This window comes from Mustela nigripes, chromosome 6 (genome assembly GCF_022355385.1).
Source record: "Mustela nigripes isolate SB6536 chromosome 6, MUSNIG.SB6536, whole genome shotgun sequence".
In the NCBI taxonomy this organism is placed as follows: Eukaryota; Metazoa; Chordata; class Mammalia; order Carnivora; family Mustelidae; genus Mustela; species Mustela nigripes.
Genome location: NC_081562.1, coordinates 54,716,008 through 54,743,115, shown reverse-complemented (window position 1 = coordinate 54,743,115; position 27,108 = coordinate 54,716,008). Strand labels below are relative to the sequence as shown.

At 41.7% G+C, this 27,108-nt stretch overlaps 1 protein-coding gene and 1 pseudogene across 1 annotated transcript; one reads left to right on the top strand and one right to left on the bottom strand.

Moving 5' to 3' along the window:
• Window positions 1-1,110: 1,110 nt before the first annotated feature.
• Window positions 1,111-1,503, bottom strand: SMIM10L1 (small integral membrane protein 10 like 1). The gene has a single exon (XM_059402611.1). The coding sequence runs from the start codon at window positions 1,415-1,417 to the stop codon at window positions 1,211-1,213; it is 207 nt and encodes a 68-aa protein (XP_059258594.1). The 5' UTR covers window positions 1,418-1,503; the 3' UTR covers window positions 1,111-1,210.
• Window positions 1,504-25,300: 23,797 nt separating this feature from the next.
• Window positions 25,301-26,633, top strand: LOC132020285 (taste receptor type 2 member 66-like; annotated as a pseudogene).
• Window positions 26,634-27,108: the final 475 nt, after the last annotated feature.

Below are 27,108 nucleotides of genomic sequence, written 5' to 3'. Positions count from 1 at the left end.
CTGAATTTTCCTGTTTCATAACGGATATATTTCCTTAATTTTTAAAAAAGTTGCAGCCCACCAATTCATCTCCAGACTCTGAAAGATTATAAATTTCGTCTTTATATTAAAACACACCCAGTACTCTGTTTTCCTTTGTGAGGCACTCCAACTAACTTGCTATCTTTAGGCATTTCTTATTGAATTCGTGCTGTTCTCCCCTATTTTCTTTCCTTTTATAACAATATGATTACGATTTTTGCAACTTGATGGCATACTCCCTATGTCATTTACTCTTTAAATAATAAAATGCCTCTTTCCCCACTGACAACAAACTATACCTCTCAACTTCCCACTTTACAAGAACACCATCATTTCCTCTACTTTTCCCTCCCCACTTTCAACATCCCTGCTGGTAAACTGTACTTTTCCATTATCAAAGCTGGTAACATGGAACTACAATTAAGTATTTTCTCAACAGATGAAAACAATAAACATCATTTATACTAATGACAATTACTTAAATATTATTCACGAAGTAGCCAAGCTTAGGGCTGTGACGGGATTTCCTTCTTGTTGGCTCCAAGGTCCTGAACTACACGCTACTCACAGGGACACCGAAAGACAGCCCACTTTCTTACACTCCAACCCTCTGTTCAAAATCCAGCAGCATTTCACGTTATCTGGTATTAGACGGATGCTTTTCCGGTACCGCTGGGCTTTTCCACTGAACATTTCTGAAGGTTTTGGTTTTCTCTTGTTGAAGAAATGTATTTGTCTTCCACATATGTTTAAGATCTTCAGCTTCTTATTCATTCAATGTCTTGCTTACAATCCAATATTCCCGAAATGTATGTTTTCTTATTTTAATTTGGACCATGAGTTTGTTGTACATTAAAATTTTCCTGAAAACTTTAGTAGCCTTCCTTTTTTATAATGCATCATGTTCGTTCTGTTTTTGTTTTGAGGTTGCAAAGCTTAAATATCGCCGTAGATCTTAACTGAGGCTCTTCGCCGCCCCCGGAACACCGCTGACCTCCTCTCCAGCCGCTACCCGCTTTCCGCCACCGCCCTGCAGCTCCATCAGAGACCGAGCGCGCAGCCGCAAAGAGCGCTCGCTCTAGTCCTCTCGCGAGAATCCCGAGCTCCGCGCTCGCAGCTCCGTTTCGCCGCCGAGCCTCCTGGGAGTCGGCCATGGCCCGGCCGGGAAGTCGGCTGCGTAAGAAGGGCACTAAATGTGTACCTGCAAGCGGATGTTGAGGATCACCGAGCCTGCGACGTAAAAGTACGGAAAGTTCATGCGCAGCTGCCAGGCCAGCTCGAAGAAGGCGAGCAGGGTGCGGGAGAGCCCTTTGCAGAAAACTCCATAGGAGCTGGGGACCGCGACCGTGCTGGAGGCTTTGAGGGCCAAGGAAGACGGAGCCGCCGCGATGGCCATGGACACGGTGTCGCCGCTCCCCCAGTGTTGAGCGCCGAGAGTCACCACAGGCTTCGTGTACTCCCGACCGACGGCCGGGGCGGCGAGGGTCAGGGTGGGGGTGATTACGCAGCCGCCAGGCTCATACCTGCGCCGCCCGCTGGCTCCGTGTCCTCCCCCGCGGCGCTCTGCCCATGGCCGCCGCTGGCGCTCCGCCCCTTCCTGTCTGCTGCTCCCGCTGGTGTTTAGCCCTTGGAGCTAAACAGGTGCGGAAGGGGTTTTGCGCATATTATGCCGTACGCATTGTCTTATGCGTGGTCGGCCAGATAGATATTATTTCCCCTGTCAAATGAAGAAAGGAAGTTTAGTAAAGTTAGGTAGTAACGAATTTGACCTAGAGAACACAGTTTGTAAGGGTTGAACTCTAGGTTTAAGACTGGTTTGTCTGCTATGTGATGTAGGTTATTAGCCAGGAATATCACCCTTTGATTTCATAAAATTAACCCTAATATTAGGGCAGGTGAACTCCTTACATAAGCCAGTTCAGACATAAAGTCTCTTGTGTTCATAACATGCCATAGCTGTAAAGGATCACCACCTCAGGCTATGGATTTTCTGTGTATTAGGACTCTTTCCATTGCAAGTGACAGAAATCTTTAGGCAAAACAAAATGAAACACATATACTTTAATTTGGGGGGGGGGTGTTACATATATGCAGTATCATTCCGACCTGGGTAAACCCATGAAAAGTCCAGATTAGGTATGGCAGCTTCTACCATTTCTGCATGGGGATACCCCTGTATAACTTATGGCTAGGCCCCAAAGCTTGGAACACTACTAAAACCTCAATTCTGAATGACTTTAGGGTAATGTCATAGTGTATCTCCCATAACCCCATCCCCTTCTGATGTTTAAGTGATGCACATTTCGTTACCTTCTCTAATCTACATTTTAACTTAATCTCTACACTCAGGGATTATTCAGATATGTTATTTATGATCAAATTACCCCAAATTACCATCTAGTTCTGAAAAAGCATTGCTCACATCTCACATCTCATCCTGCACTGAATAACTGTAGTTACTATTTGAAGCACAACTAATATATCCTAGAGGACCTCTGTTTCTCCATATTCTACTGATAATGGTTGGTACAAACAACGTGCCATCATGAAATTTATAAAATGTAATTGCATGTCCCCAGCTAGAATTTTTTCTACTTTGCTATACTAATACCACTCCAGCAATGCTGTGTTGACACCACTTAAAATAATGGATTACCAGAGGTGTCTGGGTGGCTCAGTGGCTAAATGGCTGTCTTCGGCTCAGGTCCTGATCCCAGGGTTCTGTGATCAAACCCAGGGCTCCCTGCTTGGCTGGAAGCTGGCTTCTCCTTTTCCCACTAAAATCTTAAAAACAAAAAAAAACCTGATTACCAATCAGTTGAGACAATGTATAAATAGAATAGAATATTGGAATAGGACCAATATTTTACATGGTTCTGGTTTTTATTCTGTCCTTTGAATAACTGATCCATATTTTTTTGCCTAATAGGCATATGTAAGTAAGCTGTTAGCAGTAACACGTCCTAAACCATTTTTCTGGTTGATACTCCATTGGGTACTCACTGAACCTTCCTTTTCTAATCTTGCTTATTCCCCCTTTTTTGACTCTATATTCCCAATTTAGTACTTTTTTTTTTTGAGAGAGAGTGTGGGGGTGAGTGCATGGTGGGGGAGGGGCAGAGGAAGGAGGAGAGGATCTCAAGCAAACTGCCCTACTTGGTGCTCCATCTCACCACCCTGAGATAACCACCTGAGGCAAAATCAAGGGTCAGACACTTAACCGACTGAGCCACCCAGGCAGCTCCCTGCCCCCTCCCCATTTACTACTTTTTAATGACCTGATTGGCCTTAATGATCCTTTGGAAGAGTTTAAAGGTAAGTGCCACTGGGTCTGCAAAGGTCTATATTGGCAAATTCTCACTATTGTAGTTATCAGGTATAGTAGGTCTTTAATTTTAATTTTATTTATTTGAGCCTTGTCTCTTATTGAGTCTGGTTTAAGATTTGTCAGTTTTGTATATCTTGTAACCAGGTGGTTTTTGAGTTTTTTTCCCACTGTTTGTATAGTCTCTGCTTTTCATTTATACTCCTTGTTAATGGTGGTGTTTTGTTTTGTTTTTGTCTTTCGGTAGTTCCTTGAAGTATACATTAGGTTGTTTATTTGAAAATGTTCAATCTGCCCGCCCTGAGCTCATGGTTGCCGCTCAAACCTTTGTGATTGCCATGCCACTGTTTTTGTTCTTAACAGCTCCCAGCAGATGATGGTATGTGAAGATCGTCAGTGTCCCTTAGTCAAGCTCCTGGAGAACTACTAATTACTTTGCCCTTCAGCACCTTGATGCAGGTCCAACCTTCATGAGCAATTGGGAAGTCAGGACATTAGATATGCAGACTAAACCCTATCAGGGAGAAGCAGAGCTGGGTATTTTTGCCTACTTTGTGCTTCAGCAGAGGGGATAGTTACTGGGAGTCTTTGTGTGCACATATAGAACCACCTCTTTAGTTTGTGTGGTCCCCAGGGATTTATGGATGCTGAATCCTGCCAGTTCCAGAGCTAGTCATAAAAGCTGGGATGCTGGATGTCTGGATATGCTTGTAGTGAGAAGCTGGAACTTTGGTTTTATTGTTGAAGTGATCTGGGAGGAAACAGTGGGTGATGTGCCCTGCTCCTTCCTCTGTCAGGCTCCTAAGGAGGATCATAGGTAGTTCCAACATACAGACTGATTAGAAGCCATATCCTCAGGCAGTAGCTGTGAAAGTCTGCTTTTTAGGGAGAAACCTGGAAATCGGTGTTCCAACATACAGACTAATTAGAAGCCATATCCTCAGGCAGCAGCTGTGAAAGTCTGCTTTTTAGGGAGAAACCTGGAAATCGGTGTTTTCTCTTGGTGCCTCTGCACTGAGTCTGGGGGAGGGGAGAGATTGCGGTGGGGAGTGCTAGCATGCCTGTTAACAACTGTTTCTTTGTCTGATATAGTCCTGTAGGCCTAGATGGAAGCCCTGTACAAGATCTTAGAGCTAAGTGATTTGGGAGAGCATTTCTTGGCTGGCAGTGTTACAAGTTGGCCTAAACTTTTTGCTCTTTCAGGAGAATCTGGGAGTTGGGGGTTCCTTCCTATTTGGTGCTGTGCAGGGGTGAGGCTCATGCTGAAAGTATGTTTCAGCCTTTCCTACTTGTTTTTATGTGGATATATTCTAAGTTTCCCAGTGTGCAGGAGTCACTCAATTAGTCTGCATTTTTCTTAGAGGGAATGGATCATGTGTAGCTGCATATTTGGTATGCTGTGAGAAGAGAGAAATTCAGGAGCTTTCTATTGTCACCATCTTAATGATATTTCAACTGATTTTCCATGGTTGCTCCAGAGGTATTCTCTGTGTGTGTGTGTGTGTGTGTGTGTCTTTGGAGTGGACAGTATGGGGTAGGTGTGGAGTTTTCACACATTACTTCTCATATTGCAGTGTCTAGCATTTAGTCATTTGATCACATCTAACTGCAAAGGAGGCTGGGGATGTCTTATGCATGCTTAGGAAGAAGAATAAAATATGGATTTTGGTCTGCCTCACTGTGTCTGCCACAGTCTTCATGGCTGTTTTTAAATCACCAGATGTACCCCTTTCCCCACTCATAGGACACAGTCACACCCCTTTCCTGGGGACACAACTCAAAGTTCTGTATTTAAGTTCTGTCAGTTTAGAATCCAGGGATTTGGGGTGATAAGCAGTTCTGTACATGATTACTGGTTGATGTCCTTCATAGTCTGAAGACAAATGAACACAGAAAACACAAGATGGGTACCTTCCTCCATCCTCCACTTCCAACCAAAAAATGAATGGTTAGGATCAGGCTTGCTGGACCAAGTAAACTCCTTTCATATGGCAAAGAGATTAGGGGGTCTATGGCTCTCAATTGTCCATAGCACTGACAAAATCTGGGTAGATACTGGGAAGCCCCTGGCACTGACTTTGCAGAAAAGTTCCTGATTAGTCCCTGTGTCTGGGCTCTGGGAGAAATTCATCATTTTCTGTGGCTCCTGGCTCCACCTTCTGGGTGGTCTTCATAATTATTTTTCTCCTTGGCTACATCTGAAGTAGATGTTGGGGAAGAGACCCTCCTGAACAAGGTACAGATTTCAAGTCTACTCCCTGATATACAAATTTGGAATCCAGTATGTCATTCAGATATCACAGATTTCACTGTCACACTCAACAAGTACAATTATCACAAATATTTAGGAAGTTTTGTTTAATCTGCTTGCTTTCAGTCAGATGTCTAGAGACAAAGATTTCCCTTACATAAATGTCTTCCTTAAGCAATTAATTAATTAGCTTACCTATGCATGACTACTTCAACTTCAGTAGTAGCTATCTGGAAGCCATCTGAAATAATGGGCTTATGTCAGAAGTTTAAACCCTTGGTCTGTTTTTTTCTACAAGGAATAGTTTCCAAGATTAACTAAAACTTAATGGGCCCTTGTCCATTAAGGATTTTTCTTCAGTTTTACTTGTTTGAGACCAAGAGCTGTGAGATTTTTACAAACCTATGAAATCCAAAATTTCTGAACTCACTCTTCCTTTTCTGTTTGCAACCCAACCATGTCATTCCTTTCTCATCTTGTCTTGTAATACCTTGCTAAAAACAGTTTTAGCACAACATTTTAGGTCTAATCAACCACTTCCACTAGGGCTAAGACAACATAAACAGGGCCTGCCTAAAAGATTTTTATATGTAGCATTTTTGGAAGACTGCCACGGCACATGGAACCCTGCATGTTTCCAGCCTCCAAAATTTGTATCTGCATGATCCAAATGCTTTTAAACCTGCCCACATTGTGTCACAAGTAGGCTCCCAAACAAAATGACTCACACATAATATAGAGTTAAATTGCTTTTTTCACAGTGTTTGAGGAGCCTTCTCCATACAGTTACCTGGGAATTAGGCTGAGTGAAGCGGGGGGCCTGCTTCCTCCTCTCTGCCTGTGTCTCTGCCTACTTGTGATCTCTGTCTGTCAAATAAATAAAATCTGTATTCCATCTTTAACATGTAGCTTCCAAGATTGACTTGGGGTCATACCCATTTCTGCCAGCAGTGAAGGAGAAGGTGTTTGGAGGAGTGTTCATGGGGAGATTTTCCGGGGGATGGACCTGTAAATGATGCACATCATTTTCACTCATATGTCCTTGTTCGGATTTCAGCCACATGGCCACAACCACCTGTAAGGGAAGCTGGGAAATACAGCCTCTCAGCCCAGACAAAGACGAGATGCAGTCGAGGACATGGCTGTCGGAGAGCACTTAGCACCATTACAATCAAAATAGCCAATAAGTTATTGTAAAACAGTTTCTGCCTTTAGAAGTATGGTCTAGCTCGTTTGTGCCACTTTGATAATTTATACAAGCCCTGTATCTGTCTTGAAAATCAGCTTTTTTTCCTCTTTCCTTATAAACTCTAAAGAAATCAAGTTTCCCCTGAGCGTTCCTATCCACATAAAAGCATAGCTGATTCGGCACTGTAGCATCTGTAGCTTTCTCATATTATTCCCAGCATCTGTTGCTTATAACTTCTGATTTAGCTCTTACAATATTATGCAACTAATTATTTATATTTATTTGCTCCAGAACTTGAGTGTGCTCTTTGAACTATTTTTTTTTTAAAGATTTTATTTATTTATTTGACAGACAGAGATCACAAGTAGGCAGAGAGGCAGGGAGAGAGAGAGAGAGAGAGAGGAGGAAGCAGGCTCCCCGCAGAGCAGAGAGCCCGATGTGGGGCTCGATCCCAAAACCCTGGGATCATGACCTGAGTGGGTTAAAGGCAGAGGCTTTAACCCACTGAGCCACCCAGGCGCCCCAGCCACCCAGGTGCCCCTGAACTATTTAAATTATTCCTACAAGTCACATTGAATCAATAAAAACCCTTCATAGGTAGAATGAGTGACAATAACAACAATTACATGGAATTTTTTCTAGCAATTTCTATTCAAACTCTAAAACATTTGCATTTGAATGTATGTCTCAGGGAATATGAAAGTAGAACTTAGGGGGAAGTAATCTCTCATATTTGCATGTTTTCATACCTGACTTCATCCCTTGAATCATTAGCACAAATGGACATTTTCAGCTGGTGCAAGGATTGGTGGGGATTGATTAGCATTTAATCTGGAAACTAGGTAGTAGCTGACAAAGTCATAAGAGGGGTGGGTATTCATGAAGCTTCTTATCTCTTCCCAGAACTGTTTGGTTTAGCCCTGGAATCACAGTATCAATAGAGTGAACTATTCTTTTGTGAAGGTCTCTGAGACTATATGAGATAGAGCAGAATTTGGGTTGTCCTTTCTGGAATTAGGATGTAAACATCTCCAAGTGGATGTCAACCTGCGACTGTTTATAGCTATGGAGCCATCACTGAGGCACCACATCAGAAATATTTTCATGGAACTGTGAGCTGGAATGAAGATCTCTTTGTGGTAGTGGCAGCAAGAGAGGTCCTCTCAGGAATGTAGGGAAGTGGGTTCATTGGACTGGCAAACTGCATTGAAAGGTCAAGAATGGGAAAGTCTCATCAACTGATTTCATCCTTAACCAGCTTGGCTATGGCCAGAGTCACTCATCAGTGGGTAACAGTATTTGACTGACTGATTTATGATGGACTGTCTCCACACCCCTATGCCAATGGTAAACAAATAGCAAAAGTGGTTAATATTCTTTGGTAGTTGTAACTGTCCCTCAGAACAATGTATTACTTAAAATATAACCCATGGGAAATTATACTAGTTACCAAGCCCATACTAGTTACCAAGGCTTAGATACAGCCTTAAGAAAAGCATATACTGGTAACAGGCCTCTGGGGGAGAGGATGATATATGCCCTTAAAGCCGAGCAGCTGGGGATGCCCGGCTCGCTCAGTGCGGAACGCTGCCTGCTTCATTTTTCCGTTATCTCCCCTTCCCCCTGAGAGTACCTGTGGCTAATTAGATGAGCCCTTTGAATGTGCTTGCTCAACTATAAAATTTATACTGCTTGACCAGATATATTTTGCCTTCCTTGTTTATCTACAAGGCATATGATTAATGTTTAGCCTTCTTTGGCTCCTTTATTGATTAATGTCTATAGCTGAGAAAAAGAGGACTGAGGAGGTGTTCGGGGCAGCAGTCTTTTCTGCTGTTGTCCCCTGCTCCCTTTCTCTTGCAGCTGACTTGTTTATGCCTCATTCTTCTCCTGTGTGCTGTCAGGAAGTGGCAGTAGGTCAACTAATCATTGACCTCCCCGGAGTGCCACCTGCCTAACATTTTCTGCTTCCTTGAGAAAGCCAAGTTCTCCCACTTGTTTTTCATCAGCCTGAAGTGGAGAGAGAACAGAAACAATAATAGTTTATTTCTATATATCTCTGGAGACCAGTGATCTGTGCTGGGCTTGCCTAGATATATGCATCAGATTTCCAGTTATGTGTCTGGGGGCTAACTGGAAGCTAGTTGATCAAAGCTGGACCTGATGGAGCAACTTGGCTTCTCATATCTTCCATTTTTCTCCCTGGACCAGTTAACTAGTCTAGACGTAACTTTCTCATGGTGATGGTAGACATGAAGGGTGAACAAAGCCTTATATGTAAGCCCCAGTGATGTAAGTCCAGCAATGAAAGAATGCTGACAAAATACGTGCCAGCATCTAATTGGCCAAAGCAAATCACATGGCTGAGCACAGAGTCAAAATAGAACAGACCATCCCTCTCACAGTGAGAAGGTATAGCACTGTTATAGGCTGAAGAATTTGAGACCAACTTAAGCAATCTACTGCAGCATCCCATACATCATAAAAGCAATTCTAAGCCACATTTATGTCTTTGCATACCTGAGTCTCAATTTTCTACTCCTAACTGGAATTCTTCATCTATATTAAGATCTTAAAGATTGTAGAGAGCTCCACTTGGATTTATATTTCACTGTCTCCTTTTCTGGAATTCTGTAAATTCTGTTCCCCTACCCCCAACAAGTCCCCACATCTGTCCTATATATAAACTTCTCACAATTTTCTGCTTATCAACAAGTCCTTTCCGTTTCAGTTCCTTAATGAGTTGCACTCATCTTTTCACTGGAGTCTTATTGGACCATTTACTTTGTCTTTCTTGAAACTACTGGGCAGGCAGTTTCTTATGTGCACTTTTTGGTTCATATTTTCCCCCCTCCTAGCTTTACTTCTCTGAATTTTACCTTTGGAAGACTCCTGTTACAGTAAGACTCATGATATAAATATGTTTCATTTTGATAAAAGCACCTATCATTTAAATTCAACTCATTTTTTTTTTTTCCACTGAGTAGGTAATATAATCCGAAGGGACGTTCCATCTTCAAACGTCCTCTCCATGTAGGAACTTAGTCCATTGTCACCTTGCCTAGTTCTCTCCCTCTCACCTTCCATATACTTTCTTTTAATGTCTGGATTTCATATATATCCTTGCAGTTTGATATCTAATACCTGCCATTCTTAAATTCTGAGCCACATTCAGCTACATCTTGAATTTCAGTAATTAATGTAAAAAATGTCTCCATGTTCTATCAATGTTTTGTGTAGTCATCTTAGCAAAAAAACCTCAGAATTTGTAAAGGCCAGAGTCAGGATTGAGATGCAACTTTATCTTCTATTTGGGCTAGTGTGTAAGTCTAGAACTGTCCTAGTTCCAAAATCCTTGTTAAAATGGAACTGCAGGGTGTGGATTTTCTTGTAGTAGTCAGGGATATTTAAGTTTTAAATTAAAGCAAAGTAACCAAGACTTTTATACAGCTGAAAGTGCCAGGAACGGGGCAGCTTTCTGTATGTTTAGATTTAGATGAGCATGACAGTCGTGGCCAACCCCAAAGATAAGTCTTGAAAATTAGCATAGCCATTCCCAATCTCTATAGCAACAATAAAATGAATTCTATCACACACATGCATCCTCCTATGACCCCAATATTCTTTGCATGTAGGTAGACTCAGTGTCAATGATACTAACCTTGTTACATTTAATGACCTTCCCTCCCCTCTGTTGTAGGCAGCATAATGGCCCCTCAGTAGTGTCCACATTCTAAATCCCCAGAACCTATGATCATGTTACATAGCAAGGACAGTAAGGTTACAGATATAATTAATGTTGCTAATCAGTTGATGTTGAAATGTGGAGATGTCTTGAATTATCCAGGTGGGCCTCTTGTAATTGTAAGGGTTCTTTTAAATGGAAGAGGGAGGCAGGAGAAATTAAGAGAAGGAAATGGGAAAATGAAAGCAGAGATCAAAGTACTGTGATTGCTGGCTTGGAAGAAGAGAAGGAGCCTAGATCTAAGGAATGTAGCCAGGTGCTAGGGCTATAAAAAGCAAGGAATGCAGTATCCCCTACAGCACGCAGGAAGAAAGAATGCATCTTTGCCTACACATTGACTTTATTCCATTTTGGCTTTAGACCAGTGGAACCCATTTCAAGCTTCTGCTCTCCAGAATGGTATAACAAATTTGTATGGTTTAAGCTGCTGTTTGTGATTATTGTAGCAGCAAGAGGAGAATAATATACTTCCTTATGCAAAGCACACTGAATCTTTCACCATAGATCGCTTATGGTATCTGTCTATGTGTTTAGATAACAGTATTCATGGATTATCCAAACCTTTGATTTCTGGATTCTTTGTGTAAACATCTTCTGAAAAGGACTGGTTAAATTCCAGAATATGTATCTATCCATGCACTGTAGTTAATTGGCGGGTCAATTTCAGCCAGCTTGAGCATATTTACCATGTCCAAAAAATATCTTTCTATATATTTAGCTGACAATATGACTGGTACATGAGCCTGACTTACTGTTGTGAGATTTATCTGGAAGATTTGATTATACTGTTCAGTCTCAAACATTCTATTCCACACTCTCCAATCTCAGTCTTACTAGTTGTGGCCCTGCTGCCACTCTAGCATGCAGTCAGCCCCATGAGATTCAGCACCTGGTAACTCAAGGTGATTTCTAAGGTAATTGTAGAAGGAACAGGATAAGACTGAGGGTGGGTAACCAACCAGTTATGAGAATTACGAGAGAAAGTATGACTAAGAAACACGGTCTGTTAAAAAAGAAAACCACAGACCCAAAATGGTGTCACTTAGACCTCAGTTCACAAACTTGGGCTTAATACTCAATCTAAGTGTAGGGTTTGTTTTTTTTTTTAAAGATTTTATTTATTTATTTGACAGACAGAGATCACAAGTGTGAAGAGAGGCAGGCAGAGAGAGGGTGGGGGGAGCAGGCTCTCCGCCAAGCAGAGAGCCCCATGCAGGTCTCGATCCCAGGACCGGGGGATTATGACCTGAGCCGAAGGCAGAGGCTTTAACCCACTGAGCCACCCAGGCGCCCCTAATTGTAGTTTTAACCTCCCGCAGAAATGTAGTTTTACCCGGTCACTTGGCAATTTTTCCAGGGTTGATAGGACTTTTTCAGTCTGCCCACTGAGTCCAGTCTTTCCCTAAAGAAAGATGAGGCAGTGTGCATAAGACACTTTGCTTTTCCACCCAGAAAGCAGCCTCACCTAGAGCAATCCTTTTCTTTTGCCAATAACTTTCTTGCCCCCATTCTCCTTCTATTAAAACTTTCCATTTTGTATGATTCCTTGGAACCGAGTCTATTTGCTAGATGGGATGCTGCCTAATTCATGAACCATTTAACAACGCCAATTAGATCTTCAAACTAGGCTGAAGTTTGTTTTTTTAAACAGATTTGATGGCAGCGACAGGATCTGAAGCAAACTACTGGCAGCATCCAAGGATGAAAAAAACACGGGCGTGGTACTTACGAATCTTTTGAGTTCATGGTCTTTCTTGCCATTTTAGAGGATTTGGGTCAGTTCCTCTTGGTCTGAGAGGCTCTTTTTTTGCATTTGAGCTACCAGTCTATCTGACTTTCCTTTACAGGACAGGTCAGCTTGCACTGACAGACAGTAATGCCTGGAACCAACTGAGCTGGCCTATTTTCCCAGGGCCCAGTTATGCAAGCATAATATTTTTTTTTTTAGAATTTTTTAAAAAATTATTTTCAGCATATCAGTACTCATTATTTTTGCACCACACTCAGTGCTCCATGCAATCCGTGCCCTCTCTAATACTCACCATCTGGTTCCCCCAACCTCCCACCCCGCCCCCCTGCTTCAAACCCCTCAGATTGTTTTTCAGAGTCCATAGTCTCTCATGGTTCACCTCCCTTTCCAATTTCTCCCAACTCCCTTCTCCTCTCTTAACTCCCCTTGTCCTCCATGCTATTTGTTATGCTCCACAAATAAGTGAAACCATATGATAATTGACTCTCCCTGCTTGACTTATTTCACTCATAATCTCTTCCAGTCCCGTCCATGTTGCTACAAAAGTTGGGTATTCATCCTTTCTGATGGAGGCATAATACTCCATAGTGTATATGGACCACATCTTCCTTATCCATTCGTCCATTGAAGGGCATCTTGATTCCTTCCACAGTTTGGCGACCGTGGCCATTGCTGCTATAAACATGGGGGTACAGATGGCCCTTCTTTTCACTACATCTGTATCTTTGGGGTAAATACCCAGTAGTGCAATTGCAGGGTCATAGGGAAGCTCTATTTTTAACTTTCTTGAGGAATCGTGAGCTCAGAGCCCGGCTGAGCTGGCAGAAAAGTCTGCCCAGAGCCAAGCCTATATAGCCTTTCATACTTTAATTCTCTAGGTGGGAAAGCTCTGCAAATTTCCAAGGGAGTTGGTCCTGTGTGAAGGGCCTTCTTATGGCCAGGATGCAGTACTGCCAATGTCTTAAGGAGCACATTTGCTTGTCTTGTTTTGTATAGATTAAAGGCTATTTTGAGGGGCGCCTGGGTGGCTCAGTGGGTTAAAGCCTCTGCCTTCAGCTCGGGTCATGATCCCAGCGTCCAGGGATCGAGCCCCACATTGGACTCTCTGCTCAGCGGGGAGCCTGCTTCCCTCTCTGCCTGCCCCTCTGCCTGCCCCTCTGCCTACTTGTGATCTCTGTCTGTCAAATAAATAAATAAAATCTTAAAAAAAAAAATAAAGGCTATTTTGAGCAGGGATCTTGGAGGCCAAAAAACTGCAAACATTGGTGGACACCGTCCAGCATTTAAAGGTTGCTGGAATGCTTGCCACCTCCAGAAGACTGTCATGGTAGAATAGGTTGGTCATAGCACAAGTTAGGCTAGGTCACCTGCCAGCCTCCAAAAACTGCAATGAGGTACACCTTAAGATATCCACAATCCCCAGCCCTACACTGCACATCCCTTTTAGGTATTAGTCTGGCTTCAAGAAACCCCAACTCAGGAGGCCTGGGTGGCTCAGTTGGTTAAGCGGCTGCCTTTGGCTCAGGTCATGATCCCAGCATTCTGGGATGGAGTCCCACATCGAGATCCTTGCTCGGCAGGGAGCCTGATTCTCCCTCTGCCTCAGCCTGCCACTCTGTCTGCCTGTGCTCGCTCTCGCTCAACTCTCTAACAAATAAATAAATAAATAAACTCTTAAAAAAAAAAAAAAAACCAACTCTTTTTAAAAAAATTTAATTTATCTTAATTTTTTTGTGTGTGTTCCAAAATTCGTTGTTTATGCACCATACCCAGTGCTCCATGCAATACGTGCCCTCTGCAATACCCACCAGTAGGCTCACCCAACCCCCCACCCTTCTCCCCTCCAAAACCCAGTTTGTTTCTCAGAGTCCACAGTCTCTCATGGTTTGTCTCCCCCTCTGATTTCCCCCAATTCACTTCTCCTCTCCATCTCCCAGTGTCCTCCGTGTGATTCCTTATGCTCCACAAGTAAGTGAAACCATGATAATTGACTCTCTGCTTGACTTATTTCACTCAGCATAATCTCTTTCAGTCCCGTCCATGTTGCTACAAAAGTTCAGAAACCCCAACTCTTAGCTAATGGGATCCTTAGATTCTAAAGTGTCAAGCATGCCACCTTCTGGCACACCAGCTTCTTTTCTATCTAAGAACTTTATTTAGATCCAGAATTTGCAGACATGTAGTAAGATGGAAAATTTTTAATATAAATAAGCTGGAATTACAATGGCCAATATGGGGAACGTTCCAATTAGACAAAATTGTTCATTAAGAAATCCACTTGGGGACGCCTGGGTGGCTCAGTTGGTTAAGCGGCTGCCTTCGGCTCAGGTCATGATCCCAGCGTCCTGGGATCGAGTCCCACATCGGGCTCCTTGCTTGGCAGGGAGCCTGCTTCTCCCTCTGCCTCTAGCCTGCCACTCTGTCTGCCTGTGCTTGCGCTCTGCATCTCTCTCTCTAACAAATAAATAAAAATCTTTAAAAAAAAAAAAAAAAAAAAAAAAAAAAAGAAATCCACTTGAAAGTAAGACTTCCCAAATGAAGCAAACAGAGAGGGATGCCCGTTTTGATTGGTGTGCAGAAGCTTCTTCCAAAGGGCTTCAAGATTCTAAAATAGTCTTATTGAAAGGCTCATTATTGAAAGGCTAAGAAAAATTAAAACAAGAGGTATGTAAGACAAGAGAGGACAGGACTGACAGGATACCTGCCGCACCCCTCCACCCTTCTATCCTTGAGGTCATCTGAGTCGGCTAATTCTCTATCTGAACTGCCTTTTCACTCTGAAGAGAGGCTTTAAAGAGATACTCTGAAGAGACCTTTAAAAATATAACCACCTGAGCTGGCAGTTCATCCTCCTCGGCTATCTTTCACGTCTTGGTCAAAGACTAAAAACTAAGGGTCACAGTTAGAGAATTTCCTCAACCAAGCAGGATCCTCAGAAGTTTTTAAAAGAATTTGAAATCCTTATCAAAGCCCAGGACCCCACGCTTCCAGATCTTTATCAGCTAGAACACATGTTGGGAGGACCTGGTGAAGCCCCAAAATGGGTGTGAGAAGCAGAATGATATTTGAGATATCCTGTCTCCAGCATGGACCTCTTATAAATCAGAAAAAGCTCCCAGAACAGGAGCAAATCTTTTAAAAAGCCATTCCTAGAGTCCAACCCCACCCCAACACTGATTGGTCTGTTACTCAAACACTCAAACAAAAGAAAGATGAACCTGTGGCATCTGGAGGTGGTTGGAGGCTCTTCCTTCAGCCTTCTGGATTCCAGACGATAAATGAGGTCACCCAGCTTGCTGTGGCTGCTCTGTTTGTAAATGCATTGTCCCCAGAGATCCGTGGGCTAATAAAAGGGCAAAGAATAGGGTAGGAGGCCACCAACCCGATTGAACACATGGCTACTGCTGAGCCTTTTGAAAGGAAGTTCAAGTAAGACTTAACACCAATCTGCCATTGTTGCCTTTACAGCTACAGCAGCTCCAAGTCCAGAGATCCAAAATAACACCTTGGTCCCAGACATTTTTTCCCCTTCTAGGGCTCTACCATCAGAACAGTGGCCTAAAGGTCAATGTTGGAATTGTAATCATCTGGGGCACTGGAAAAAAAAAAAAAAAGTTGTCCTCAGAGGTCCTATGCAAATTCTTTAGTTCAAGTGCCTCTAGGGGAGGACTCCTCTACTGGCCCCTCCCAGGGCTGATGGGACTTGGAAGGATTCTCTGTTAAGCTGTTACCAGTAATTTCCTTAAATAGCCAAAGGGAAACTGAAATTAAAGTTAATGGAAAATGTTGCCACATTCTGGAGCTATGCTTTCTACTTTAAATCCCACTCTCAAAGGACAACAAAAAAAGATTTCCATAGTGGGGGTATCTAGTAAAGTTTACAGTTTCCATCTCAACCAGTACAGAAGACTCTGGGACCTCTTACTGAAAAGCATTCCTTTTTGCTATGTGATCCAGTGCCAGTTAATTCATTAGGTAGAGATCTCCTTCTAAATTAAAACAGCTGATGCACTTTGCTGTTTTATGAGGCTAACACCAGCACTCTAAGAACCGGCTGCCTTAGGGCCATTTAAAACCTTTCACTTGATTTCGACATGAGAGGATAATCAAGCTTGGGAATGCAAACGCAAAAACAATGCACCCAACATACTGATTATACAGCTATTGCCTCTGAGCATACAACCCAATTCAGATGCCTCGGCCTGTCCAAACTGTCTTAAGGCTACAGCTGCAGCTGCAAAGTTAGTAAAAGCCTCAGCAGATTTAACCCAAGGAAATGACCTTTATTTACAATGCCCCTCGCCCCACCCACCACCACACACACACTGTTCAGTCTCTTAAATACTAGACAGACTCAAGATTTCTCTGCAATCAAGGTAGCCCTTCTGCTTTCACCACCTAATCTCCATCTTAAGCACTCTAACATTCTCAATCCTACCCCTACCCCCATCTGATGAAAGCCAACCCCATGACTCTGGAGTAATAATGTCCCTTTTGGTGACAGTGGGTCCTCCTTTTTGAGATACCCCTTTGACTAATCTTGATCTAATTTTGTTTGTTGGTGAATCATATTGTAAAAATGAAAAAGGAATTTCTGAACTGGCTATGCTATTACCACCCATTATGAACTACTGGACAAGCCAAACCAGCCCAAAAAACAGAGCTCTGTGCCCTTACCAGGAGATGAATTATCAACATTCACACTGATAGCTGGTTTGCCTTTGGGGTCATTCATGAGTTGGGGATGTTATGGAAACAAAGGGGATCTTACATCCTTGGTGACCCTAGTAAAAAATGGGCAACAAGTAAATGATCTTGTTGCTATTGAAAATTGCTATCATCAAATTAAGGCTGAACCTGAGTTTCTGGAAAGTGCAATAGAATCTGTAAAGGTTGTGGCACATGTGGACAAAGTCCTTTCTGCTTCTACAAAAAATGACCCCTTGTTGCCAGACTTTTGCCATCCTGATGTCCTTGCAACATGGTAGCAGTCTGCTTCCAGATCAGAAAATGATCCAGGCATATGATGGTGGTAAATTCAGTGAATAGTCAGCGCCATGGGAAGCCCAAGATGGCTGCTTGGTTCTTCCCAGCTCCCTGGCAAATCCCATTTTTTTATTTTTACATTCCTTTAGCCACCACCCCCCCCCCCTTGGTGCATTTAAGATGACTCAAATTGTAACTAAACATTGAGGGGGAGACTCCTAAAGATTGCAAAACTGATTACCATCAATGTCTGACCTGTCAGGTCTATAATCCTAGAAATTTTATTTTTGTTCCCAGAGGCCTCAGACCTCCTCCCTCCAGACCCTTTGAACACCTGCAGCTGGACTTCATTCAATTGTATCTAGTTTGGGTTAGTGATATGTTCTTGTATGTGTGTTTCCTAGATGTGATGAAGCCTTTCCCTGCCATAAGGCTGATGCTTTCATGGTAGCAAAATAGTTGTTAGAAAATGTATCTCCCCCTTGGAGTATACCTTCCACAATTTCTGGGGATCAGGGCATTCATGTCACTAGGCAGATCACCCAAACCTTAAGGAAAGCCTTGTACAGTTCTTGGAATTATTACTATCTCTATCACCTTCCATCATTGGGCAGGGTTGGGAGAATGAACGGGGTCCTCAAACTATAATCTCCCTTGACATAAGATGTTGCCTCTGTTCTTGCTGACTATTCCCAGTGCCAGCTTTGGGAAACAAGCTCACTCCAAATGAGAGCTTCATGGCTGTACATCATTCTGTTGGTCTCGTTATCTGTTTGAATAACCAGCTACTGTAAGTCTTCAATGTCTTATACTAATACTTCAATGTCTTATACTTATACTATACTTATACTTATATCAATAAGGTGAAGAAGATTGCCCAGATTGTTGCCCTCGGCCAGCAAGAACGACAATCAGCCTGGTATGGTGTTAATGCTTCATCTGTTTATTTCGACAATTTCCTTAGCTTATATGCGGCAGGGTGACCAATAAGGGGCCAAGCAATGGGGAGAGCCAATGAGAGTCCTGTTACTATGCTGATTAAATTGGAAACAGCCAATGACTATGTCCTCCTTTAGGCGGGCTTCATCAGAACGTTCATTGTTTACTTGCATTGTATTTTGCTGGCAGTGAGCCAAGTGCCATCTTGTAATGGCGGGGACTTTCCCAGCCGGAGGCGGTCCCTGACACAGATTCCAATTCAAAGCTTCCTGTTGGTCCCAGATTGGAACCTGGGGGCAAGGTACTCTGGAAATGTCATCAGAGGAAAACAATCCTTGAATCTCATTGGAATGAAACTTACCAGGAGCTCCTGACCACTCACACTAATACCAAATGAAAAAGTATGGACCCTTGGATTCTCATCTCCCAACAGAACAAGGCTCCACCTGACATCTGGTCCTTTGTGGATGCTGGAGCCCTCTAAAACACACTGACACAGAGGAGAAGTTCGTAGACTACTTCCACACAAGACACCAGACTGAGGCTTTGTACTTTAACTAAGCATGAACTCTTTTCTTACCCTTTTTCTTGCCTTCACTCTGGCATTGGTCTATCTGTCCATGATCCTAGGGACCACTGGGTCCTTTCTGTGACTAATTCTTCTTTATTTTCTAATGTCACTGCAAACTATTATCAGTGCTCCACCCCCAGAACACTTACCAGATTTCAACTTTTACAGCCAGAACGACCTATGCCCTTTGACCTTTTTCAACTATAACTGTATGTATTGGGTTAAACACAGCTATTTATGCAAATCTTGGTATACTTGCACCCACATGTTCCCGTGATTGTTCAGATCAGATCTACCCACCATTCTCTAAGACCTCTTACCAGCAGGACCTGTCTTTGCAGGGTATTTAGGTATTTAGAGCAATTCATTCTTTTAGGCTAGGAGATTTTCTTCCTCTATGTGCTGACAACTTAATGGATCCTTGGCTTGAACAGGTAAAGGCACAGCCCCCGTGAATGAATTCAGCACCACCCCAAAGGAAATAGTCTGTACTCTAGCAGGGATTGTCTTTGTCTGTGTTGATTATCTTTCTTGTGCCTGAATACCTCTGTAGGTAGCTGGTGCTCAGCTTGGTAGTGCCCCTTAGGTTATCTCACTGTGCCCCTAACTTTTTACAAGCAAACCAAGACATCTCATTGGTTGACTCCCCTGAATGTCCCGGGTGCCTCAGTTGTTAAGCGTCTGCCTTTGGCTGAGGTCATGATCCCAGGGTTCTGGGATTGAGCCCCACGTCGGGATCCCTGCTCACCGGGAAGCCTGCTTCTCCCTCTCCCACTTCCCCTGCTTGCGTTCCTGCTCTCATTGTCTTTTTCTGTCAAATAAATAAATAAAATATTTAAAAATAAAAAAAGAACATGAAAAGTCATAGGAGACTTTACTAAAAGAAGAATTATCCACATTCCTTGGCAAGGGAATTAATTACCAACTAAGACACTGTAAATGAACTGAAATGGTTTTCCCAATATTTGCTGAGGACCAACATGATAATAGAAGCTGGCATCTACTGAAATGAAATAGAAGCCACAATAAAAACAAAACAAAAAAAATGCTACAAAACTATTTGTTTTCAATCCATCACTTCATCAACAGCGATAATTTTTCACTCAGAAGAAATGTCAAGCACACATTTTGGGTTGTCAGAACTGTGGAATTCCTAACAGGTATTTGCAGAAATGGATTGCTTGGAATAATGAACTGCATCAAGTGGGAAAGAGAGAGGAAGATCCGCTTCACCGGTCTTACCCTCAACAGCTTGTCTATAACCAGACTGTGTTTCTTGATCATGATACTGACTGATTCACTTCTACTGGTGCTCTCTGTACATCCACACAGCACTGGTCAAATTGAAAAATTTGGTGTTCTTTTTGCATAATGACCAACCACTGGTGCGTCTGGTCTGACACTTGCCTCAGCATCTTCTATTTCCAGAAGACAGCTACTTTTTCCTGTCTTTTTTTTTTTTTTTGGTTGAAGTGGAAAATTAATAGTGTTTTTCTGGGGTCTTTGCTCTTTTTTCCTTTTAGCTTCCAGTGATAGACCACATAATTCCCATTATTTTAAATTTAGAATCAAGTAAAACATGGAAGATGAATATGTATGAAATGCAAACCATTATTTTCTTAGTGCTCATCAATGTTTAGGGGATGGTAACCTAAACATTAGAGAAACTAAAAGGGATCCAGAGGGAAGGGAGAGCAATTTCAGGCACAGCTGCCATTTCACGTCCGTGAGGTGAATCAGCAGACCATCAACGACACACTGCTGATGTTCCAAATGTGGAAATATTTCACAGGCTTGCTTTCCTTCTGCTGCTTGGAGTCTCAGCCTCCGGGATGGCCCAGTCTATTGGATTAAGTCAGGCCCCTCCTGGATAACCTCCTCTGATGAACTCAAAATCAACTGATTTGAGACCTTACTTACAACTGAAAAATCCTTTCCTAGGACCAAGTGCCTTGGCTAGCACCTGAACAGATGACAGGAACTAGGTGTGTCAGTGCTATGGATGGCTGTTGACCTCCCCCTGCCAGTAGCTTTCCTGAGAGAATCTCCCTTATAGGACACTATAAACATTTTGGAAAGAACATTCTAGAAAATGCCTAATTGGCACATCAAAAAGCCATGTCAGTAGCTTTCATATTTTCAAGGGAGTCTGGGAAAGTATTTCCATTTAGTTCTCTAAGATTAGAGATCGATAGAATAAGGCATGATACCAATAATAGGATCCAGTTTTTGGATGACTGAAGAGAATGGCAGCTGTTCAATGTAGTTGGCTTCCTCAGCTCTCCAACATTTACCATTTACCACATTTAAAATTGACCAAAAAAATCTCTGCTCCCATCTCACAAAAGAAGCTATCCTTCACTGTATTAGGTGCCTACTTTTCGTTACAGATCATTTGAGACTTAGTAGCTTAAAATAGCAATAATTGCTATCTCTTCTTGGTTCCTAAGAGTCAGGAATTCAGGAGTGACTCAGCTCATGGTTCTGGCCCTGAGTCTCTTTTGAGGCTACTGGAGTCATCGTGATGGCTTCTTCCAGGCACCTGCACTAGGAAGACTTGAACAGCTGCAACCTGGAAGAGCTCAGGCATCTCAACTCTGCTTCTCTTTGTTTTTTTCCACATGGTGCCTCCAGCATCGTGACTCAAGGCTTCAAAGGCAGATGTCCCAAGATGACTGGCTTTTTAAACCTTGCCTGGCTCATTAACCAGTGTCAGTTGGACACGTTATTTCTTTTTTTCAGATTGTATTTATTTATTTGAGAGACAGAGATCACCAGTAGACAGAGAGGCAGGCAGAGATAGGAGAAAGCAGGCTCCCTGCGGAGCAGAGAGCCTGATGTGGGGCTCAATCCCCTTCCAGTTTCCCCCAACTCCCTTCTCCTCTAAGCTATATTAAGATAGTGCAGTATTGGGGCGCCTGGGTGGCTCAGTCAGTTAAATTTCTGCCTTCAGCTCAGGTCATGAACCCAGAGTTTTGGGATCAAGCCTTGAATCATGCTTCCTGCTCAGCAGAAAGCCTGCTTCTCTCTTTCTCGATCCCTCTGCTACTTCCTCCCCCACCCCCCGCTTGTGTGATCACTCTCTCTCTCTCTCCTGTCAAATAAATAAATGAAATCTTAAAAAAAAAAAAGTGTGGTATTCTCATGCAGATAGACATATATATTCATGAAACACAATTGAGAGTCCAGACTTATATTTATATTCGTTGTCAATTTATTACCAAACCCAGGTTGGGCTGCCTGTCACTCAAAAGGCCATAACTCAAGAGATGAGATTTGTTCTGTTCTGCTTTGTTTTCTAAGGTTTGTATTTATTTATTTAAGAGAGAGGGAGAGAAAGCACACATGCGAGTGAAGCAGGGAGGGGCAGAGGGAGAGGGAGAGGGAGAGAGGGAATCTCAAGCAGACTGCCTGCTGAGTGTGGAGCCCAATGCAGAGCCCGATCTCAAGACCTTGAGCTCATGATCTGAGCTGACATCAGAAGTCGGATGCTTAAACAACTGAGCCACCCAGGTGGCCCTCAAAAGAGAAATTTTTGATTGGAAAGAAACATGAGCTTTATTCAGGAGGCTGGCAACCTAGGGAGAAGGCAGACTCTTGTTCGAAACCAACTCAGAGAATTCTGCCTGGACCATGGATTTTTAAAGGAGTTTGGGTAGTTACTCCACAAAAGGAGTGCAGTGGCTGGCAACGTTTCTTGATTATGTGCAGATTCCATAATGCTGGCTACACGTGTTGTCTCCGTTCGAGGGGGCTGTGAGGGGTTGTGCTGGTTCTCGTGTCATGATAGGTAAGAGGACTTTGTTCTTTCTCAGAGGAGGACAAGGTCTCCAGATACACAAAAGAAGTTCAGTAAAATAATTTGCATGACCTAAAAAGAAGAAAAACATTTTGCTAAAAAAAAAAAAAAAAAAAAAAAAAGAAAAAAAAAATATCAAAAAAAAAAAAAAAAAAAAAAAAAAGGTTAATCAGGAAGCCTAGACAGCTTCAAACAGACTTGCTGGCTGCTGTGAGCTGGGGAAGTTCTGGTCCTCAACTCCTCAAGGCAGGTGGCCCACCAATCTCAAGAAAAGTAAAGTATTCCTTTCACAGATCAAGGGCCTTAAGTCAGTAGGAAGGAAGGTGTGAACCCTGACGACCAGCTAGAATGCTGTTACAAATGAATTCAAAATGTATCAAGGCAGTCAAGGGGAAAATGATCCTTCTTTAGTAACCAGAAATGAAGTTGGGACAATTAAATACCCACATTCGTAGAAATAAATTTAGACCCTTATTTCATGCCATACACAAAATTAAATCAAAATTGATCATAGATCAACTGATCATAGAACCTAAATGTAAGAAGAACAACTATAAACTTCAATAAAGAGCAAGAGAAAATGTTGTAAATGTCTGTAAAATTTTGTAAACTTGAATTAGGCAGACTTCTTAGATACAACATCAAAAGCATAATTCATAAAATAAATAAGCTAATAAATTGGACTGTGACAAAATTCAAAATTTTTGTTCCCCATGATGTTCATACCCTGTATAATTCCCTCCCTGCCCTTAAGCATGGGTAGGACTTGTGACTTATTTCTAGCCTGCAAAATATGGTCCATGAGAGACTATGGACTGTGAAAAACAATCTGAGGGTTTTGAAGGGGCGGGGGGTGGGAGGTCGGGGTACCATGTGGTGGGTATTATAGAGGGCATGGATTACGTGGAGCACTGGGTGTGGTGCAAAAATAATGAATACTGTTATGCTGAAAATAAAAAATAAATTTAAAAAAATATAGCTTACTAGCAAGCTTTGACACCAGGAAACTGAGATCTTTTTATTTTTTTTTTCAAATTTATTTATTTATTCTTTTAAAAAAACATCCTTTTGACTATTCTGGGTGTTTTACATTTCCATACATATTTTAGACATAGTTTTTCACTTTCTGCAAATAACGCCTGCTGGGATTTTGCACTGAATATATAGATCATCTCTTTACCTGAAAAGACTCTTTATTCCAGATTTTAGTTCAGGTGGTCCTCCCTTCTTGCACAGTTTATGATGAATTTAAAATATGAGTTTGGAAATTTATTCTCCTCATCCTGCTTGTTACAGAAGGGAATCTTTCCTTTTTCAATTTGCTACATTCTACTCCTAAATGGAAGTATGGTAGATTAACTTTAGTGGAAGTGTATTAAATAGCATCGGATCAAATGACTAAGGAACAACATTCCCTGCCCTTTCTGTACCAGACAAGCAAGAAGCCACTCTCTGAGGAGAGTGCACAAACTCCTCACAAAAACACCGGGAAAAGGAGATCATTACTCTCCGCATTTTACTGACGATCATACTGAGGAAGAGAAGAGTTTCAGAACAACGTCAAAGATCAGAGATACATGAAGCGAATAATCTAGGTTTCTCATCCTGGCCCTCCCACTCAAGATCTTCTGAGTTACTACAAAACTGAATAACTACAAAAACTGAATCTGAATGAAATTCAAGGTTAAAGGTTGATTTTAACATCTATTAATCTTAATAAAGAAGTTACCAAAAATGAATTAAACAGAAAATAAAACTAAATATTCATATATGGAAAATACTAGAATTGGCAATGTTCTTTTGAAATGCCCCAAAATGTTTATAAAATTCTTGAATATTTTATTTATATATCAATATTTAAGTATAAAATAGACTCAGAAAAGAACTTTATCAAGGGCCTAAGCATGAGAGCTACATCTGGTAACCATTAATAATGGCTTGAGAAGCCTGTATGGGAGAAAGGTAGGATTTAAACTGGGATGATCTCCTAACACTGATTTTACATTTTGGAAATTATAGGACAGTAATTCCATCCATGAGATGCATATGTATTTGTGTGAGTTTGTGTGTGTGTGTGTGTGTGTGTGTGTGTGTTTATGAGCTTGTAAATAAATGAACTTTTAAGTATTAGTTATCAGCAGCTAGCTTTTAGAGAGAATTGTCTTTTTCTGGATGTTTTGAAAGAAAAAGGAAAATTCTTCCTATGTAAATCTGGCATTAAGAAAATAATAATAAGTCCATAGCGTTATAGATCCTAGCTATGACCAAGCTTCATGAAATACTTTGGACATTCTACTGTTTGTTTACGTATTGGGTTTTAAAAAATTTTACTCCTCACAACTTAAAGTTGGAGAACACAAATTATAGAAAGGTTAAACAAGGAAAAAAATTGCAAAACAGTATGTCCTTATTTGCATGTTAGCAAATGTAAACCCAGCTTTCACTTCCACACCGGTTATGAAATAATCCAGCACATGGCAAGGACACAAAGTATATGAGTGGGCGTCAATTTAGCCATTTGGGAATAACAATGGTTTTTATCAAGACAGCATTGAGCTCATCTATTAGCATATCTTGGTGCTTTCCTGCTTGACATTGGTCACATAATTTAAAAGAAACAAGAACTTTCCTGCACATTCAGAAATCAGCAGCCTATAGAATATAAGGTCAGAATATTCAAGGAACCACAACTGGTGGCCTTTTGGCTTGTTTTCCTTTCCAGACATGGTAACTTTGCTACCTGACATTTTCTCCATCTTTGTAATAACAGAATTTATTCTAGGAAATTTTGCCAATGGCTTCATAGTGGTGGTGAACTGCATTGACTGGGTCAAGAGACAAAAGATGTCCTCAGCTGATCAAATTCTCACTGCTCTGGCGATCTCCAGAATCAGTTTGCTCTGTGTATTGTTAATAAATTGGTATGTAGCTGTATTGAATCCAGATTTATTTAGATTGGAAACAAAACTTCTGGTTCATATTGCGTGGACGGCAAGCAATCATTTTAGCGTCTGGTTTGCTACTTGCCTCAGCGTATTTTATTTGTTCAAAATAGCCAATTTCTCTAGCTTTATTTTTCTTCGCCTCAAGTGGAGAGTTAAAAGTATAATTCTTGTGATACTGTTGGTGTCTTCGTTCTTTTTGGTTTTTCATGTTGCGGTGGTAAGCATATATGAGCTGATGAAGGAATATGAAGGAAACATCACTAGACAATCCAGATTGGTGAACATTGCATGCCTTTCAAATATGACTGTATTCACGTTAGCAAACTTTGTGCCCTGTGCTATATCGCTGGCATCTTTTCTGCTGTTAATCTTTTCCCTGTGGAAACATCTCCAGAAGATGCAATCCAGTGGTAAAAGATGCCAAGATCCCAGCACCAAGGTCCACATAAGAGCCATGCAGACTGTGATCTCCTTTCTCTTGCTATTAGTAGGTTACTTCCTGACTCTAACTGTCACAATCTGGACTTCTAAGTGGCTGCCGAACAAGTCAGCCCTCCTGTTTAGCAAGGCTATTGGAATCTTGTATCCTTCAAGCCACTCATTTATCCTGATTTGGGGAAACAAGAAGCTGAGAAAGGCCTTTCTGTCATTTCTGTGGCAGCTGAGGTACTGGCTGAAAGAAAGGATGTAAGAGGAGCATGATGTCTTCCAGGAGAAAACAAGCTGATGGCATCTATATCATTTAATACTTCCTACCTCTCTTTCTAATGAGTATATAATTGAGTAATTTCCAAAGTTTTTTTTATTTTTATTTTTCAATTTATTTGACAGAGATCACAAGTAGACAGAGAGGCAGGCAGAGAGAGAGGAAGGAAAGCAGTCTCCCTGCTGAGCAGAGAGCCCGATGCAGGGCTCGATCCCAGGACTCTGGGATCATGACCCGAGCTGAAAGCAGAGGCTTTAACCCACTGAGCCACCCAGGCACCCCGTAATTTCCAAAGTTTTATCTAGAAAAGTCTTTTACCTAGGCGTGTCACAAAAAGTATATGTGTGTGTATTTATGAAAAATATAAGAAAGATTGTACCTTAAAAAGGTAATAATAAGTCCATAGCACTGTAGATCCTACCTTTTGCAGGTAAGAATGTAATTATACAAAACATTGTAAGAGATGCCTCAAGATTATGAAGCAGTGTATATTTCATATACACATTCTATGTATTGTCTTCCAAATTTATGATCTATATTTATGCATTTTTCAGAACTGACAACTTCATCTCAGGAAATCATTGCTATTTCCCATTGTAATCAGTACCACACATACATACCACATTATTTAGATTTTATTGTTTGTATCTTCAAACTTTTGGGTGGTAATGATATTCAATTGTAAATCACACATTGAGGATGAATGTTTTGGGTAGATATTATTCCGACATGAATTCTTCTTGGTTAACAGAGAGCCATGGGTGTGGTACATAAATAATGATTTTTGGAACACTGAAAAAAATTAAATTAAATGAAATTTTTAAAAAAGAGAAAGATGGGGCGCCTGGGTGGCTTAGTGGGTTAAAGCCTCTGCCTTCGGC